This window comes from Diceros bicornis, chromosome 11 (assembly GCF_020826845.1).
Source record: "Diceros bicornis minor isolate mBicDic1 chromosome 11, mDicBic1.mat.cur, whole genome shotgun sequence".
NCBI lineage: Eukaryota > Metazoa > Chordata > Mammalia > Perissodactyla > Rhinocerotidae > Diceros > Diceros bicornis.
Window position 1 is genome coordinate 68,433,496 of NC_080750.1, and position 18,951 is coordinate 68,452,446.

Consider the following 18,951-nt stretch of genomic DNA (forward strand, 5'->3'; position numbering starts at 1 on the left):
ACTTTTGTTGTTGCTGTATTAAATTTTATATTGCCTTTAAAGCCTACCCACTACAAAAAATATTGGTTGACCCTTTCATCTAGCTCCATAATGATTCAAAACTAAATTCTTGTTGCTTTTTTTTTTAATATAATTTTATTTATTTATTTTTCCCCCAAAGCCCCAGTAGATAGTTGTATGTCATAGCTGCACATCCTTCTAGTTGCTGTATGTGGGACGCGGCCTCAGCATGGCCAGACAAGCGGTGCATCGGTGCGCGCCCGGGATCCGAACCTGGGCCGCCAGTAGTGGAGTGTGAGCACTTAACCGCTAAGCCACGGGGCCGGCCCTCTTGTTGCTTTTTTATTTTTTACTTTCTACCAACTGTTGCTTTAAACCTTCTATAACCTGTTTTCTATTTAAGTCATTCTGCAGAAATTATTGTTATGAAATATTATTATGAAAATAACCAGTGATCCACTCTTGCACACTCTTTTCTGCACCTGTGTCACTGCTACTCTTCACTCTAATGGCCGCCCTCTTCTCCCGAGTGCAGTTTAAACCTCAGCTTTAGGTGTCCCTTGGGCTCGTTCACGCGTCCCATTTTAACTTTTCCTTGTATCATTGACAGCATTTCGTCTCCTCCTTGCCTGGGAAATAACATCAGAAATACCATATCTGCGTGCTCTCAGCCTGCAGCAGGGCAGGCTGCTACCAGGCTCCGTTGGTTGTTCCTCTTTCATGCTTCTCGGCCATTGAGCTTATTTATTTAGTCGTTCAGCAAGCAGAGCTCTCTCCTGGATTCCTTTTATAAAGCGTTGTTTTTAATTAGTACAATTTCCACCGAAACTCTCTACATGGGCTACAAGTTGCCCCATAATTATGTGCTTTAAAATAATCTGAAGTAACTTATCTTCCTCCCACTTACTAAATGACCTTGTTTCTTGCTCTTCCTAATTTATGCTTTTATCAGAGTGTTTTTTGTTTACCTTCATTATTTCATTTTGCTCCCTGCCTTTAATGCCCTTCACGTCTTCCAATGATTTCACGTCCTGCTCTTCATTTGTCTTCAAAACCCTCTTACCCTGACTTAAATCATCTTTTCCCTACCTCCTAGCTAAGTCTCACCTCAATCCAATTAGTCTACTAACTCAAGAACTCTTCTAGCATTTCAATATTTATTTCCCTGAAGTTAACATGAATTTTCTGAACCCCAGTTTCATATAGTAAAAAGAGAATGGTCTTAAATGTCATGTCAGAACACATAATTTAATAATAATGATGATGATCATTTATTGAGGACCTACCAGGCACTGGGCATTATGCCAGGTAGTATATATGCGTTATCTCTTTTAATACTTCTAACAACTTTCTGAGGAAGGTAATAATATCCCCATTTCACAGATGTGAGATTTTAGTTAAGAGAGAGATTAAGTCGCTTCTCTAAAACGAGAAAGGCAGTGAGTGGCAGAGCTGGAATTCAAATCCTGGTCTTACTGGTGCTAACAGAAAATACGCTAAATGTTATTTCCTTTCCTCAACTGTCCTCCGCGGGTGCCTTTTGAATTTATAAAGCTTCTCTGGAAGTTTTTAAAGTTTAGTCCCGAACCTAGAATTAGAAAAAAAACCTTACCACGTTCCCCAGGAGGTTCTGATTTACTCAGAAGATCTTGGCACACTAAGAGTGAGGCCCACTAGAACCTTTCACGATGGTTTCTACGAGGGACAGATATTGAAGTGTAGCTGCCCCCTTCATGAGGAAGCCAGAGATGAAGCCACTCTGGTGTGGACCGGGAAGTGTTGTGCTGGAGCGGCTCCCTGAGCAGTGTGCTGTGCCTCAGGTGACCTTTGTTTTGCAGTTGGAATGTTGGAGGTGGAGTTGGGTTTTCTAGAAAAGATCGTCATCTTCTTCCCAAATAACTGCCATGGTTTTCTTTATCTACGTATAGTTACCCTTATTAGCTTGGAACTGTTTGAAGGGCAGGATTACATCTTTTATTTTCTTTATCATTTCTGAGTCCTTACTGATTTTTAACAAGTAGACACAGCCAACTGAATGACCAAGGTCTTCATTTGAAGGAGAATGGATTCCAAATTTATTCCCACGTGGTCTGATGAAGATGTTTATTAACAGATGTGAGAAAGTATACATACCGAGTCAGCTAGAAAATACAGACTTTTTACCAAGTTAAGGAAAGTAAATGATAGATAAAATCCCTTTTATCATTTAGAAATTTTTTAAAAGTTGATTCTCCTATAAGAAATGTTTCTGAATTATACTTTTGACTTTTGTTTTGAGTCTGGCTGACTTTTATTCATTTCTACAATTTTCTGATTCATTAAGTTAAAGATATTTGTGACAAACCTATTCAGATCTGCTCCATTGAAAAAGTCAATGAAATGTTAAGATTAGGTGAACTAATCATTTGTTATTGGATTCACAATCAAATCACTATCAGGTATTTTAGGAACATGTGATATTAGGATTTTTTTTCCTGTGGCCTATTTAAAGTAATTTTTAGAAATAATTTTGAAATATGGAAGGCTTTCATTCTAATTCATTAATTTTCCATTTTTTTCTTTGCTGAATATGAACTGTTTAGGAAAACTTTCTTGTTTTCAAAATATTTAAAAAATACTCTGTATGTATGTTCCAAACATTAGTTACTTTTCTTCTGTATTGATTGATAGCCTATGGGTTGAATTTCACTTCCATTTAGCATAAAGAATTCTATAAATATTAAAATGAATAGTTTTCTGTAAAATTCAAATCATTTTTATTATGATAGGTGTGTTAGAAGAAGCCAGATTTTTTGGTATTGACTCATTGATTGAACACCTAGAAGTGGCAATAAAGGTAAGGCTCTTTTTACATTAGTCAATATTACATTTATTGTAGCTATCTCCCAAAAAGCTCCACTAATTTCTTAATATCTTTTTCAAGAATTCTCAGCCACCAGAGGATCATTCACCAATATCTCGAAAGGAATTTGTCCGATTTCTGCTAGCTACTCCAACCAAATCAGAATTGCGTTGCCAGGTAATCAAAGCAGACTTTCACATGAGTTATTTATGTCAGCAAATCTGTGAATAAAGTTTTACATTCTTCTAGGATTTTTTTTTTTTTTTACCTTTTCCTTTTTCATGCAAGGTACGATTTAATTATGAGTCATAGCATTGATTAAATCCTAACATGGTTAGCAAAAAAGAGATGTAATAGCCTTTTTTATTATCTGGTTATGCCTCATATAGCAGTTTTTGAGTAATGCATAGAAATTACAGCAATTAAAATAAAAAGTCAATTGTTTGTACAGTTGTTATGTATGGCTAGTCAGCGGCAGATACTTTTATGAATTATAGCATTAAAGATTTTAAAAACCAAATTTATTTAAAAACCAGTTTTATTTTTAAAAATAAAACTATCTTGAATTATTAAATTAATAAAATATTTAAATTCAGCCAGGTTTAATGAAAATAACCCTTATCAACAGGTACGTGGCTAACAGAGATCCCTCTTTAGAACATAATCCCTCTTCTGCACATAAATGAGGTATAGCTAGGCTGCATTCGAATGTTATGTGTAAATAGAGTTTCTTTTACTAAGAACGCATTAAGGACACTGATTTTATGTGTCTAAGTTCCATTTGCTCATGTTTTGTAATAAACTCCGAATGACTGAACTGCCAAGTGCTTTTAAAAAACTTGGTGGATAGCTATAGTAATTAAATTTAATACAACAGATGGTTTAAATGTGACAATTTGTGTTTTTTAATTTTAGGGTTTAAACTTCAGTGGTGCTGATCTTTCTCGTTTGGACCTTCGATACATTAACTTCAAAATGGCCAATTTAAGCCGCTGCAATCTTGCACATGCTAATCTCTGCTGTGCAAACCTTGAGCGAGCTGATCTCTCTGGATCAGTGCTTGATGTAAGAATCATTTTTGATTACAAGAGAAAATTAAAATTAAATATTTAGTCTATCGAACAGTCTCAAAAAGCAGAAATTATATCTGTCTCTTACTGGAGATTTTACTTGAAAACAGATAATTTGATGATGACACTGAAAGCTCTGAAAGTGAAATGAGTTGGTTTTGCAACTTCGATATCCTTTATTAAACAGAGACCTGAGAGGTTTAGCAACTAATTAAGAAATTAAATCTTGAAATTAGGTCCTGATCTCCTCGTTATAGTGCACTTTATTTATCAGAATTTATATTTTCAGTAAATTATTAGAGTAAAGCTGAAAAGGACCTTTGAAATCTTCTATTCAACCTCATTTCTGATGTGGAAAAATGTTATTGCTCTAGAGGTATTTGGCAGAGATATTTTGAAATAAACATGATATGCATCAGTCTGTGTAAGTTAGTATCTCAGTGGCTCTCTCCGTCTCTCTACATATACGGTCATGCACTTGCGTGACGATGTTTTGGTCAATGACGGACCACAATACAATGGTGGTCCCATAACATTAGTACCATAGAGCAAGGTGTGTAGTAGGCTATACCATCTAGGTTTGTCTAAGTACACTCTGTGATGTTTGCACAACAATGAAACCGCCTAACAATGCATTTCTCAGAACGTATCCCTGTTGTTGTGACACATGACTGTGTATGTGTTTACTTATGTGTATGTATATATATAGATGTGTATGTGTTTTTACATATGTAAATGCATGTATTCATGTAACAAGTATCTGTGTTAATTTGGGGTTAGAGGATATATGCAGAACCAAAAGTGAAACCTACTTCTAACAACTGCTTAATACCGAGGCTCATGTCTGTATGTCTTTTGCATTAACACCATCCAGTATAGTACCTTGCTTTTAGTAATCACTGAATAAATGTTTACCAAATTTTATAATTTTGGTTTTATTCCTTAGTTGCAACCTATTTTTCCGTGAAGCTTTTATCAGATCTGGTAACAAAATCTGCCAATATGCTTTTTTATTATTTTCACTCTCCTTGTTCCATCTTGTGATGAAGGATCAAATTGGTAGCAAAATAAGCAAAAGACCAACAGCACAAAGAAAAGGACCTAACCTTTAAATAGTGAAATGTCGGGAGGTTTTTTTGTTAAGGACCAAAAGTAAAAGATAAGAAGACAGACTGGATCATTCAATACAACTGGTTTTGAGTTTTATTTAATTATAGTATTACTAACTGTGAACCTGAACCATAATTTTCTTATCTGTAAATACTTGTTCTACCCATATTGTATAATTGATGTGAAGGCCAAAATATATATATATATATAAAATATATGTATATATTTGATAAACTGAAGTGGTGTAGAATTGTAAATTTAATTATTAATGATAAAAATGGCTCATGTTGAAGAGTCATTGCCCAGAGTGTGTAGGCTGTGAAAGTCAAAACTAATTGCTAACTGCGCTTGGCGTTTGAAGATGACTGCTGATGAATAGCCATGTGTATTGCAGTGTCCGCAAAACACGATGTGTGCTAAGCACTCTGCAACATATGATGTACCTAATGATTCCACCACTCTTGCTGAACTTCTCACCCAATTTAGTCCTCATGGGCTGTGAAACCTTTCCATAGGAACCATTCAATTCTGCTGTCAACCCAGGTGATCTCAGTTGCTATCACTGTTAAGGAGTCCGTGTCTACACCACACTATTCTGTCAGCATGTGTTTGAGTGTTTCTTCTACATGCTCTGCCTGCCGTTATTGCCTTTAACCTGCTGCATAGAAGCTGGTATAATAATTCAGCTCTTATGTATCCATTGCATATTCCCAGTCCAAGACTTATAGAATACTAAGAGCTGGAAGGGACCTTGATGATCATAGAGTATGACCCTGTTGTTTTCCAGACTGAGAAACCTAGATACTTGCCTAAGCCCAAAAGGCTAGTTAGTTACCAGAGTTGGAACTAGACTCTAAAGTATGTATTTTTGTTTGCTTATTTCTTTTTTTAATGACTTGTTCATTTGGAAAATGTCAAACTTATACAGAAATAGAATAATAAAATGAATCTCTCTTGTACCTCCATTACTCAGCTTCAACAAATATCAGCACATAAACAATTCGTTTGTCTATACCTCTCCACAGATTATTTTGAAGCAATTCATTATTTTGTAAATATTATTATGTAAGTATTTAATAATAAATATTATATTTATTATAATGTAAATATTTATTTTATATATCTCTTAAAGATAAGGACCATTTTTAAAACATAATCTTAATACCATTATCATACTTAAAAAATAATGGTAATAACCTAACTGCTTTCATCAAAACCCATCGTCCTTTGATATAGTAAGCTCAACTCTTACAGTTGCGACACTGGTGTACTTAGTAGCTAGGTTCTAAACTCGCAGTGTTGGTGACTTGCCTTACTGTTTGATGAATAGAGAGTGAAATGCTTTCTGTGGTTGAAGATAGCAAACTTTGCTGATTTTCATGTATATTTATTTCTTTGTGAGATTCTGTAGTATAGCCTTGAGTGTAGAGTAGTGCTTACATAATAATCTTGTGAACTTTTGATAATATTTACAGTCTCTTTTACCTGGGAGCATTACGTACAGAAAAATAAATAAATAAATAAATAAATAAAATCATGTATCAGCTTCCTGTCTTGTTGTATTTTCAAGTATATAAAATCCAGTCATTTTTTTAGTTATTTTGGTCCTTCCAGGTCCTCATTATCCTTCCTATCAGTCTGAACTTCTGTACTACCTTGTGTTAATGTGAAGGTGTAGATGGGAATATGGGTGCATTTGTCAATTATCTATGATTTGAAATGATCTGTAGCTTATCTCCTTTTCACTAGAATTGACTGTTGGGTGAATGAAATTACACTTAAGAAATAAGGATTTTTCTTGATAGGTATGGGTATAACAACTTAATCAGTCGTAGGATTTTAGGTTTCTCCACTGTTCTAATTCTAATAACAGCTACAATTATCATTTATATGGTGCCTTACAGTTCTTAAAACACTTTTACATTCATCATCTACTTTGGTGGTTATAACTTGTGAAGGTCTAATGTTAATATCAACTTTATAGATTGCTTCCTGCCTTAGCTACTGTTTATTAGAGTTCATTTCTGATGGCATTGAATCCTTTGAGATGATTTAACATAATTTAAAATTCTAACATATGTTCTCCAGCTTTTTACTCTGTGTATTTTGCACTGTGATTTGGGTGCTCAAAGTTGACAATGTTGTGTAGCAATGGTTGGTACAGGAAGACCCGACCAACAACCTGTTAGTGTTTTGTAGCTCTGTGATGCCTTTAGTTGCTGGCCTTAGTATTTTGACCTTTGAAATGACGGTAGTAATAGCATGATTGAACCCCAAGAATTTCATTGATTGACCTTACCCATATATCTCAGCTGTCATATTGTCATGCCTGTTTATAAAAATAGAAATAGGGATGTTGTATTTCTGCCTCTCCAACTTCTTTATCTAAACTTTCATGTAAGTTGGGCATGCTGTTGTTAATTTGGCTTTTGTTTCTTTTAAAACAGTTCTTTTAAAAGGACTATTTCTTGAAAACAGTTCTCAGTTCTTATTGAGTTCAGTATTGTAAACAGAAAATGTTGATTGTGAGTGTATTGAATTGAGCTTTTTCCCCCCTTTCCTATTTTTTCTTTTACTGTTTGAGCCAATTTTTTCTTTTCCAAACAAAATTATGAACCATAAAACATGGACTCTTCTCTTTTCTTTGCCAGTGTGCAAATCTCCAGGGAGTCAAGATGCTCTGTTCTAATGCAGAAGGAGCATCCCTGAAACTGTGTAATTTTGAAGATCCTTCTGGTCTTAAAGCCAATTTAGAAGGTGAGAGTCTATCTATAATTGCCTTTTCTAAGGTGAAAACATACCATTAAGTAAAAAGCTCAGGAAAATAGTTGTTAGGGATAAAACATGATAACCGTAGAGGGGTAAATTTCCTCTGTCATTATTCTTGGAGAATTTGCAAAGGGATAAGTCATGTCTTGGTCTCAGTCATACGTTAACCAACATTGAGAACTCAGGGAAAACCAGCCTCTAAGCTGGTTTGGAGAAGCTTTAGTTGGAGAATTAAGTATCAACATCTTAAACTTTCAAACAGAACAGCACACTCTTATACTGACCAAAATTAAGAATTTCATTTTGCAACAAAGCCAGGCAGTTTTTGTCATTTTTAAAGTTTGGTTTATGAATTCCTTATTGCTTTGTTGTATCTATGAACTGGTCACTTCATTTATTTGTACATTTAGAAGACAGTGTACTTATCTCCCTTGTCATAAACTTATGGAGGCATATTATAAAAGTGCTAATTATCAGAAGACCGAATTGAATTCCTCCCTCAAAAATATAGACTAAAACATTCTTTTTTCTTTTTTTTAAAGATTTTATTTATTTATTTATTTTCTACCCCAAAGCCCCAGTACATAGTTGTATGTCATAGCTGCACATCCTCCTAGTTGCTGTATGTGGGACGCGGCCTCAGCATGGCCAGAGAAGCGGTGCATTGGTGCGCGCCCAGGATCGGAACCTGGGCCGCCAGCAGCGGAGCGCGCACACCTAACCGCCAAGCCACGGGGCCGGCCCTAAAACATTCTTAATTCATAGTGTAAGCAAACAGATCGTTAACAATGAACTCTTTATATATGGCAGTTGGCTGAGAGAGGAAGATTTATAGTTCATAGAGTCATTTCCAAAAGTTAAAGGAGCCTGTCGTCATTCACCTCCATTAAGTTGTCTTGTGGTGTTTTTGAAGGTAGATGACTATAAATATTTTTAAGTTTAACTGCTCCCTCAATATGTTCACCTTAGGTGCTAATCTGAAAGGGGTGGATATGGAAGGAAGTCAAATGACAGGAATTAACCTGAGAGTTGCTACCTTAAAAAATGCAAAGTTGAAGAACTGTAACCTCAGAGGAGCAACTCTGGCAGGAACTGATTTAGAGGTGAGTCATCAATTTTTAAAGAGTTATTGTTATTCTAGAATTGCTGAGTATCTCATGCAAAATTTATTGAAATCATAAACAAAGTAGGTGGCTGGTAAAAACTGCCAGGTAACATGCCAGCGCAGCTGGAGGGATGTTTTCCTTTCAATTGCTTATTTAAACAAAGCTGAATTCCAGAGCAGGATTCGGTTACCTAAGTCGTAGATGCCAGTTTCAGATTTGAAGGTCCATCTGGCATTCAGTGTAAGTTGATTTCATCTCTCCTTGTTTCTTTGGGTCTCTCTCAAGTAGATAAATTTGATAGATGCTTTATTAATGTAATTCATTGTATTTTCCTTAAGTTTTAATTCCACACACAGCTAAATGAGGCCAGACTATTTCTTGAACTGCTTGAAAAATTTAAATGATATCCAGGTTTGAAATCAGGTTCAGGGAAAGCCTATTTTAAATTGGCATTATATTCTTTTTGAATCTCCACTTGAGATTTTAGTTTTGTCCAGTCATCTTTTTCATCTGAATTGTATTCTGTATGTTGTCTTGATTTGCACATTTAGCTAGCAGACTCAATAGCTGTTGACGGGTCTACGTCTGCGCTTTCCAGTAGCACCTTCTGCAATACTGGACATGTTCTGTGGCTGGTTAGTACGGTAGCCACCAGCCACATATGGCTGTTGAGCACTTTAAATGTGGCTAGCACAACTGAGAAATGGATTTTTAAATTTTATTTAATTGTAATTAATTTAAATATAAATAGCCGTATGTGGCTGGTGTTATATTGAACAGTACAGCCCTATACAAGAAAATCGGGCAAAGATGGGATTGTAGAGGACAATATGTCAAAATTTAACTTGCTGTTGACTTTTTTTTAAATGTTTTGGCCTTGCTCTCTTGATAGCTCCTAGCAGCAGAGTAGCAGGCCATGTTAAACTTAAAGGCAAGAAAGAACCAGCATAAGGCTGAAGGTATAAACCTATCATAAGCACAATTATTTATTTATTTTTTATTTGTTACTGTCACCTAAGGTGATGATTTTTTCCTTGGTTTTAGTTATCATGCAGTCAATGTGGTTAAAAAGCAAAAGCCTCCCTCTGTCCTACTGATTGCATAGACTCATCAGGTTGACTCTTGAGGGGCAGCTGCTGACATTCTGTCCTGAAAGGTTATGCGCAGTCACCCTTCTCTCTAACCATTGTCCCCACCATCCCCAGGGGCTTACCCAGAATCTCTGTCATCTGTCACTCTGTGATCTCAAGAGAAATTTAAAAGCAGCTCCCAACTGTGGTGGTGGTTACACTGTTGTATACATTTGTTAAAACTCATTGAAGTGTACACATAATTTGGGGGTTAAAAAAAAGGCAGTTCCTTGCTATAAAAATGTCAGGGTTGGGGAATGGAAAAATCTATTCCACAATTTAATTATTGAGTAAAATCTCTTTCTCTCAGATGTTTTTTAATAGTCTTCCTCTGCCCTCATGCCTTTCATCGTTGTTCTTGAACTGGGGTAAAATTGTTTAGATGATATTTACTACATTCTGGATTTTAAATGACTGATTCTAAGACGTGTGAGCAGAAGGGACGTGCTTCCCCTTTAAGCCGTGTTTATGTGTGTTTGTGGTGGTCGGCTTGAGCACCAACTAGAGACCACAAACAAAGAAAAAGATCTGGCTTTCCTCTAAAATGGAAATTTTCCAGAAATAACTGAGTTTTATTATATAGAAGCATTTTCCTAATGTGCCCCAGGAGTTATTTTGAGAGGAAACAGATGAGGCCTTAAATGTCTGTATTCGTTACGTGAAGACGGTTTTTGTCTTACAGAATTGCGACCTGTCTGGGTGTGATCTTCAAGAAGCAAACCTGAGAGGTTCCAACGTGAAAGGAGCTATATTTGAGGAGATGCTGACACCGCTGCACATGTCACAGAGCGTTAGATGAGAATTCCAGGGCTGCTGAAAGATGCACAAGATGAACAGTGTTTTCCTTATCACTCTTCTTTCTCCGCCCACTCAGTTGTCTAGAAGAAATAACACTGTAAGGGAATTAAAAAAAACATTTAGTGGATTATGCTTGTTCTCAGTGGTGCATAAGGGAAAAAAGTGACTTTTTTCCACATTCTGATTTTAACAGTGAAGCACGCACTAGACGTAGGGAAGCTAGATTAGACTGCTGCCTTTTGAGTGGAATAGAGGGATTGGCCTGGCTTTATGACCAGGAGTAGTATCTATTATATTTGGTTTGAAATAGGCATGATGTGGAAATACCATCTTGGTTTGAAATGCATTTGAGGATTTTAATTTATGAAAAGCACAACATATACAATTATATTTATGGAATCTCTAGATGTAGTATGGATATTTAAATTGTTAAACTTTATGAAAATTTTGAAAAGCTTGTTCAGGTTTATGAATAGCTTTAGTGATGCCTCCCCTCCTTTGAATACCTGTCCTACCACGTGAATATGGTGAGATCAGGCTCCCCAAGGCTTTCTCTTCAGGTTCATTTTTATAATGTTTATTTTTTTAGAACAAAACAGTAGCTAAATTAAGGAAATCCTTCATTCTTACTGATTGAGGCAGAGTGGAAGGAAAGACATCATTGTGCATCATTGTCAGCTGAAGTTACAGTGGAACTCTCCAGATGGAGGAAGAATTTACCTATAGCTACAACTTTTAAATGAGCATTCCTTAGAATTTCATTCTAAGCAAGTTCCACTCAACGCCAGACCAGGCAGTTTTATCTATTTACACTACTAGCTTAGTTCCTCCTTACTGTCAAAACAAACAGCAAGATATTTCAAAACCAAAAAACCAAGGTGTATTTTTTGTGTGTGTGTGAGGAGATCAGCCCTGTGCTAACATCTGCCTATCCTCCTCTTTTTTTGCTGAGGAAGACTGGCCCTGGGCTAACATCTGTGCCCATCTTCCTCCACTTTACATGGAACGCCGCCGCAGCATGGCTTGCCAAGCGGCGCGTCGGTGCGCGCCTGGGATCCGGACTGGTGAACCCCAGGCCGCCACAGCGGAGTACGGCCACTTAACGTCTTGCGCCACCAGGCCGGCTTCTCAAGGTGTATTATTCATTTAATTCATATGCCAAATAGTGTAAATAGGGCAGCTTAGAAATGGGTATTAAGTCCCAATCCACTGCAATCAAAGCTATAAAATATGAATGACTATGGCCAAGTCATCTTTTAGAAGTCACCATAAGATAATCACAGCTGAAAACCGTATGATGGGGAATGAGAGGATTTTAAACTGACAGTTTGATTATACCCACCAGAAACCTTAGTAAAAATCAAGGCATTTGGCTGGTCCAAGATATGATACCAATCAGTCAGCACCTGTGGTCCTTTTACTTATATTTTCTGGTTTTGTCTTCACTTTTAGCCTGATTTTCTTGAGTCATCATCTGTCTGCAGAAGCAGAGATAGGGCCCGTCCCTCCTTACCAGTAACCCGTGTCCTTATGTCTTCCCCAAGAGCAGGGATATAAGCTGTGTCCAAATGAGTTCTGAATTCTACAGACTCATCAATTTGAGGCAATGAATCATTAAAACCACTTTGTCTCCTTTGGGAGAATGACATGTTTTCAGTATTTACGTAGCTTTTTCTTCTATACATATGCAAAGCTTTCCTTAATGGTGAAGGGTACATATGCATAGTGGGAGGAGATTAGACCCTTACAGGTGAAGGAAAGCAAATTCAGAAATGAATTATTTTCTTTGCTTTATTATTTGTACCAAAACAGAGAAGTATTGAGAGAGATCTATTTTCATAATCAATTATATTTAAATCATTTCACTCTGTACTATATTTTCAATAATTATAGAATGTGTTGTTCATCCACTTAAGGGTACCTCTGTACACATAACCTAAAACTGCAGAAGAATCTGAAAGCTCTAAATATGGTATGTTTAGAAGCTGCAGATTTTGCATCTCATGTATACTGCATTAATAAATGATATGAAATGTTGAAAGAGAGTTTCTTGTCTTACTTTTGAAAATCAGCACTTTCTGTATTTTACTTCTATTTCTTCAGTATTTGTTGGTCACCAGCCCTCAGGGTCTGGGTGGAAGAGGAAATACAGCATAACATGTATTATGGATTATTAGTCTCTTTGAAAGCGCTGCTCAAGTAAATTTATTTGCTGCTCAAATTTATTTCTTTAAGCATGATTATTTTATGATCCTCTTCTTAAAATCCACCATGCTAACAACACGAAGAAATTTCATTAATTCTGAGCAAAAGAAAAGATTGCCTTTCAATAATTCATTTAATTTGTGTTACTCTAGCTGATGAACATTACCAGTTAGGTAATGTTATTTATTAGGTTGGCTAAATACATTGCCCTCAAAACATTCTTGCCTGACAACTAGGAGAGAGAATTTTAAAGAGGGAGGAAAGTTTCAAAATAGTAAAATTTTCATTAACCCTAGTGATGCAACATATCTGTACACAAGTAAAAATACAATTGTTGGGGGGGGGTATAAAAAGGTTTTAAACCTAAACTAACTAGATTATCCACATTGATAAAATTCAGTACTCCTGTAATTGTTTAGAGCAATTCATATTATGCTGTAATATAGTCTAGTCCTTTGAACTACAGTTTCAAAGAAATTTTAGTAGGAAATATTATAGATTCATTTTCTTATGAAGGTTACCATCATAAATCAAGACTTGGAATATTTTCTCCAGTTCATTTTATGAATTGGTTGTTTATACTGTAAATCTACCCCCAAGTCAATTTTAAATCATCTTTAATATATGAAAAGCCCCAGAATTTTATTAAGTCTCCAAGGAAGTATTATCTTTAAAATTAAAAGGTACACCTCTACAAAGAAAAGCAGTTACATTATGTTCGGTATAAAGCACTTTGTGCAAGGATTAATTCTCTGAAGCCCTTTCACAACCTTAGATCTGTCAGCAGGAGTTCACCAGGGCTGCTTCCTGCTGAGATTTTACATCAGGGCCAAAAGAGGTTTGCGTCTGTCATTCAGCAAGATTACTAAATCATTATTGTTGCATTTTAATAATTTTGAGATGTTTCTTTCAATGCTGAAAATGAAGCCGTTTTCCCTCTAAAGCCATACTTTAAAATTTAGGAAATTTCTAAATTTAGAAAAAATTTATGACAACTATAAAATCCAATTATTTAAACCCAATTTACTAAATTCAGATTCAAGGTAAATTGATTTCTCCTTGGAACTATGAAAAGGCTCAAAGTCTGTCACTAAACATCAAAATTCCAATAATTGCATATCTGTTTGATATCCTATTTGGTGCTGTAGAAAATAAAACAAATGTGGCCTTTGCCCTCAAGATCTCTGTGACTTAAGACGATACTAACGCAGCCTTAGAAGGCATGAAGCATCTTGAATAAATTCATAGACCATGTGGCTGTGTTCATCTAAAAATTTCAGAGCATTTTTCAAAAGTTTAATACTGACTGATAGAAATAACCTATAAGAAATCCAGTGGTGCTTATCCAGAGATAAGTGACCCATTTCATTAGTCCTAACCAAAGACATCAGCCTAAGCAGCACTGTGAGAAGCACATCTCTTTCAGCAAACGAAATCAGTTGGATAATTTAAACAAACACTCTTCAAACATAATGAACTCTCCTTGAAAAAGAGCCTCTCGTTATCTTTACATTACAGTGAGATGAGATTCCACCTCTTCACATCAGAATGGCTCTTAAATTATTCAAAGTGTCTAAATGAAATAAAACAATTTAAATGAAATAAAGTCAATCACTTATGTTTTATTTTTTAATTCCCCTCTATCTGCAATTACTCTTTCAAGTTTAGCCCCTCGCCTACCCTATCATGAGGCTCTGACAGCCTCCGCAGATATGGCTGGGGGCGGGGGGGGGGGGAGGTTATTTGGGAAGGACAACATTGCTCTTTATGCTGAAATCCTTGCAAATGTAATTACTGAAGAGGACACTGGGCAATGACTCATTGGTTCAGCATCCTACCCAAGGAGAAATGGCCAATCCTGGATCTACAATGAATAAATATTCAGTTATTTTTAACCATTTTGCTGCTTAGCAAATGGAACAGGCCTTATAGTCAATTGTACATGAAGGATTAATTCTATGTCAGATAAAACATATCTTTGACGCAGAAATAGAGGAAGCATTAGGCCTAATCTGGTTAAAAGGTCCTTAAATTCTATTCATTCATTCATTCAAACCTATACTTATTGAATGCTGACTAAATGCTAGGGATTTATTAACAGATGTTTAAATAAGATGGGATCCGGGACTATCATAGCCCAGGGGTAAATTAGAAGACAATCATGTATTCAAATAAATGTAATCAAGAGTAACGGTTCTTTCTCTTTTTAAAATGCTGTACCATGTAAATAAACTGTCCAAGGGCTCACCTGGGGTGAACATCTATCTGTAAAATTTGGATAATGGTATCCACTTTGCAGGACTGTAATGATGAGTGAGGTTGATCTTATTCAAATGCCAGGTAACTATTATTTCTCATCTTTGTGCTCCCACTGCCTTTAGCACAGTGATTTGCATGTTTCAACTCGATAAGTATCCACTGCAGTGAGTTCAACTGTTGATCCAAGTCTGCTCTAGATGGTCTTGTGCTTAGTGTGCAACCACTACCAACTATGGTAGTCTCCCCTCATCCATGGGGGATACGTTCCAAGACCCCAGTGGATGCCTGAAACCATAGAGAGGACTGAACCCTATATATACTACAGTTTTTCCTATACATACATACCTAAGATAAAGATGAGTTTATAAATTAGGCACGGTAAGAAATTAACAACAATAACTTCTCTTTGGCATATCCAAAATGCCAGCAGGAGAGAAGTCAAGATGGCGGCATAAGCAGACTCTGAACTCACCTCCTCCAGCGGACACAGCCAATTTATAACTACTCTTGGAAAAATTGCCCCTGAGACAGAACTGAAAACTGGATAAGAGGAACTCCTGCAACAAAGGACAATCCTAATTGAGGTGGAAGAGGCAGAAACTCCCTTCTGGAGAGGAAAAACGCCACCTTCACAAGCCACAGCGCCTCACGGCTGCCCAGGAGCAGCCCACAGGTACGCAGCCCTCCCTGGAGGCACGGGGCCCTGAACCGGGGAGTGCCCCCGCTGTGGGCATTTTGTGGACCCAGCACAATGGAGACGAGTTGCATAATATCTGACTTTGCCTGCTACTAAAACATTGGGGAGTACCCCCAGAAAAGCTGGTTCACAAAGAAATTAAAACCAGCTCTTAAAGAGCCCAAGTGCAAACTCACGCATTTCAGAAAGCAACCTAAAATCACCAGAAAGAAAGGTGCACAGTGCTTTGGTGAGAAGAGACTCACCTGATAGGCTCTGAGTGCATCTCGGTGAGAGATGAGACCTCTCCAGGGACTGGGACATTGGCAGTGACCACTGTGGTGGCCTAGTGTGGGCGAGCTGACACAGACGCCATTGGAGTTCTCCCTGAGGCCTGCTAGCCCGGATCTGCCCCACCCACTAGAGCACCAATTAAATCCAGCTTAGCCGGGGCAAGCAGCCCACCCTAGAGACTGGCCCCACCCAACAACAAGCCCTCAGGCAACTTGTGGGCCTGCATAGATTGGTGACTGGATTCTCTGCAGCCTGGCAACAGAACCCACTTCAGTGGGGCAGGGCGTGCACAAGGAGCGGGTGGAGAGTGTGGGGTGGTGGTGGAGTGTGTGGGGCTCCCACCATGGAGAGACTGGGTCCACTTCAGGAGGTCGGGGCACGCACACGGGGCAGGACTGTGTTGACTGTGTGTGTGGACCTGTGGGCAGAAGGGCTTGTCAGCTGCAGAAGACTTGTGCTTCTCAAAGACCCACATAGGAGCTTTGCCCCACCTTCCAAAGCCTGAAACAATTGGGTGCTCCTGTGCCTGAGGCCAGCCCCACCCAGCTGCAATCCTCAGAGAGCTGACAAGAGACCTAAAGGCTGGAGGCTTATAGCAATTGTAAGCCCCTGAGCCTAACAACCTGCCACGCTGGGGGCCTACTCACTTAAAAGAAATACTGCAACACAAATGTGGTATTAGAACTTGCAGCCAACTGAGCTGGGGCTCCCCACACCTGATAAAGAGACTTAAGAAGGGCCCACAAAAACTACAAGCAGCTGAGCATTACAACAGCTGGCCAGGAGCATAACTGGGCCTCCCTGGGCGCTTACAGGAAGAGCAAACAGGCCACAACAGAAGGACACACGTAGCACATATAGGGGTCACCCCTGGAACATTGAGAACTGAGGGAAGCACACTGCAGACCTACTAAGGCATCACTTATATAAGGTCACCTATCCAAGAGCAGGAGACATAGCTGACCTACCTAATACCTAGACACAAGCACAGAGAAAGAGGCAAAATGAGGAGGCAAAGGAACACATTCCAAGTAAGGGAACAGGACAAAACCCAGAAAAGGAACTAAGTGAAACAGAAATGAGCAACCTACCTGACAGAGAGTTCAAACAAAGAGTGTTAAGGATGCTCACTGATCTGGGGAGAAGAATAGATGAACTCAGTGAGAATGTCAACAAAGAAATGGAAGATATAAAAAAGAACCAATCAGAAATGAAGAATACAATACTGGAAATGAAAAATTCACTAGAGGGACTCAAAAGCAGAGTAGAGGATACAGAAGAACGGATCTGTGAGCTGGACGAAAGACTAGAAGAAATTACCCAAGCTGAACAGGGAAAAGAGAAAAGAATTAAAAAGAGTGAGGACAGTCTAAAGGACCTCTGGGACAACATCAAGCGCACTAACATCCGTGTTATATGTGTCCCGGAAGGAGAAGAGTGAGACAAAGTGGCAGAGAATCTATTTCAAGAAATAATAGATGAAAACTTCCCTAACCTAAGGAAGGAAACAGACATCCAGGTACAGGAAGCACAGAAAGCCCCAAACAAGATAAATCCAAAGAGGCCCACACCAAGACACACCATAATCAAAATGTCCAGAATTAAAGATAAAGAGAGAATCCTAAAAGCCACAAAGTCAAGTTACATACAAAGGAAACCCCATAATGCTATCAGCTGACTTCTCAGCAGAAACCTTATAGGCTAGAAGGGAGTGGTACAATATATTTAAAGTGCTAAAAGGAAAAAACGTACAGCCAAGAATACTCTACCCAGCAAGGTTATCATTCAAAATGGAAGGAGAGATCAAAAATTCCCCAGACAAGCAAAAACTAAAGGAGTTTGTCACCAAGAAACCAGTGCTACAAGAAATGTTAAAGGGACTGATTTAAGGGGAAAAGAGAAGACCACAAATAGGAAAAATTATCTATTTCCATGATAAGAGGGTAATGGATACAAATGCACAAAAAAGAGGTTAGACATGATATCAAAAACATAAAATGAGGGAGGAGGGGAGTTAAAGAGTAGAGCTTTCAGACAGAGGTCAAACTAAAGAGACCATCAATTCTGTATAGAAGGAGAAAGGAACAGAGAAGGACTACTAAAACATTGAGAAAAAAAAAGTTAAAAAATGGCAGTAAGTACATACTTATCAATAGCTACTTTAAAAGTCAACGGACTAAATGCTCCAATTAAAAGGCATAGGGTGGCTGATTGGATAAAACAACAAGACCCATATATATGCTGCATACAAGAGACACAATTCAGACCTAATGACACTCACAAACTGAAAGCAAAGGGATGGAAAAGATGCTCCATGCAAACGGCAATGAAAAGAAAGCTGGGGTAGCAGTACTCATATCAGACAAAATAGACTTTAAAACAAAAGCTGTAAAAAGAGACAAAGAAGGGCATTACATAATGATCAAAGGAACAATCCAACAAGAGGATATAACACTTGTAAATATCTACGCACCCAATGTAGGTGCACCTAAATATATAAAGCAATTATTAACAGACGTAAAAACAGAAATAGACAGTAACACAATAATAGTAGGGGACTTTAACACTCCACTTACACCAACGGATAGATCATCCAAACAGAAGATCAATAAGGAAACATTGGCCTTAAATGACACACTAGAACAGATGGACCTAGTAGATATATACAGAGCATTCCATCCAAAAACCGAAG

At 37.6% G+C, this 18,951-nt stretch overlaps 1 protein-coding gene across 3 annotated transcripts in view; it reads left to right on the top strand.

The window, feature by feature from the left end:
- KCTD9 (potassium channel tetramerization domain containing 9) overlaps positions 1 to 12,884 on the top strand; it is a 30,489-nt gene extending 17,605 nt beyond the window's left edge. For 2 of the 3 annotated variants that reach the window (XM_058550496.1, XM_058550498.1), the window contains 6 exons: positions 2,769 to 2,836; positions 2,924 to 3,019; positions 3,758 to 3,907; positions 7,674 to 7,779; positions 8,761 to 8,894; positions 10,710 to 12,883. In XM_058550496.1, the coding sequence (XP_058406479.1) occupies positions 2,769 to 2,836; positions 2,924 to 3,019; positions 3,758 to 3,907; positions 7,674 to 7,779; positions 8,761 to 8,894; positions 10,710 to 10,826 (671 nt within the window). In that variant the 3' untranslated portion in view covers positions 10,827 to 12,883. Of the gene's footprint in view, positions 1 to 2,768; positions 2,837 to 2,923; positions 3,020 to 3,757; positions 3,908 to 7,673; positions 7,780 to 8,760; positions 8,895 to 10,709 lie in introns of all 3 variants that reach the window. The other variant, XM_058550497.1, reaches the window with a different exon arrangement.
- The last annotated feature ends 6,067 nt before the right edge of the window (positions 12,885 to 18,951 follow it).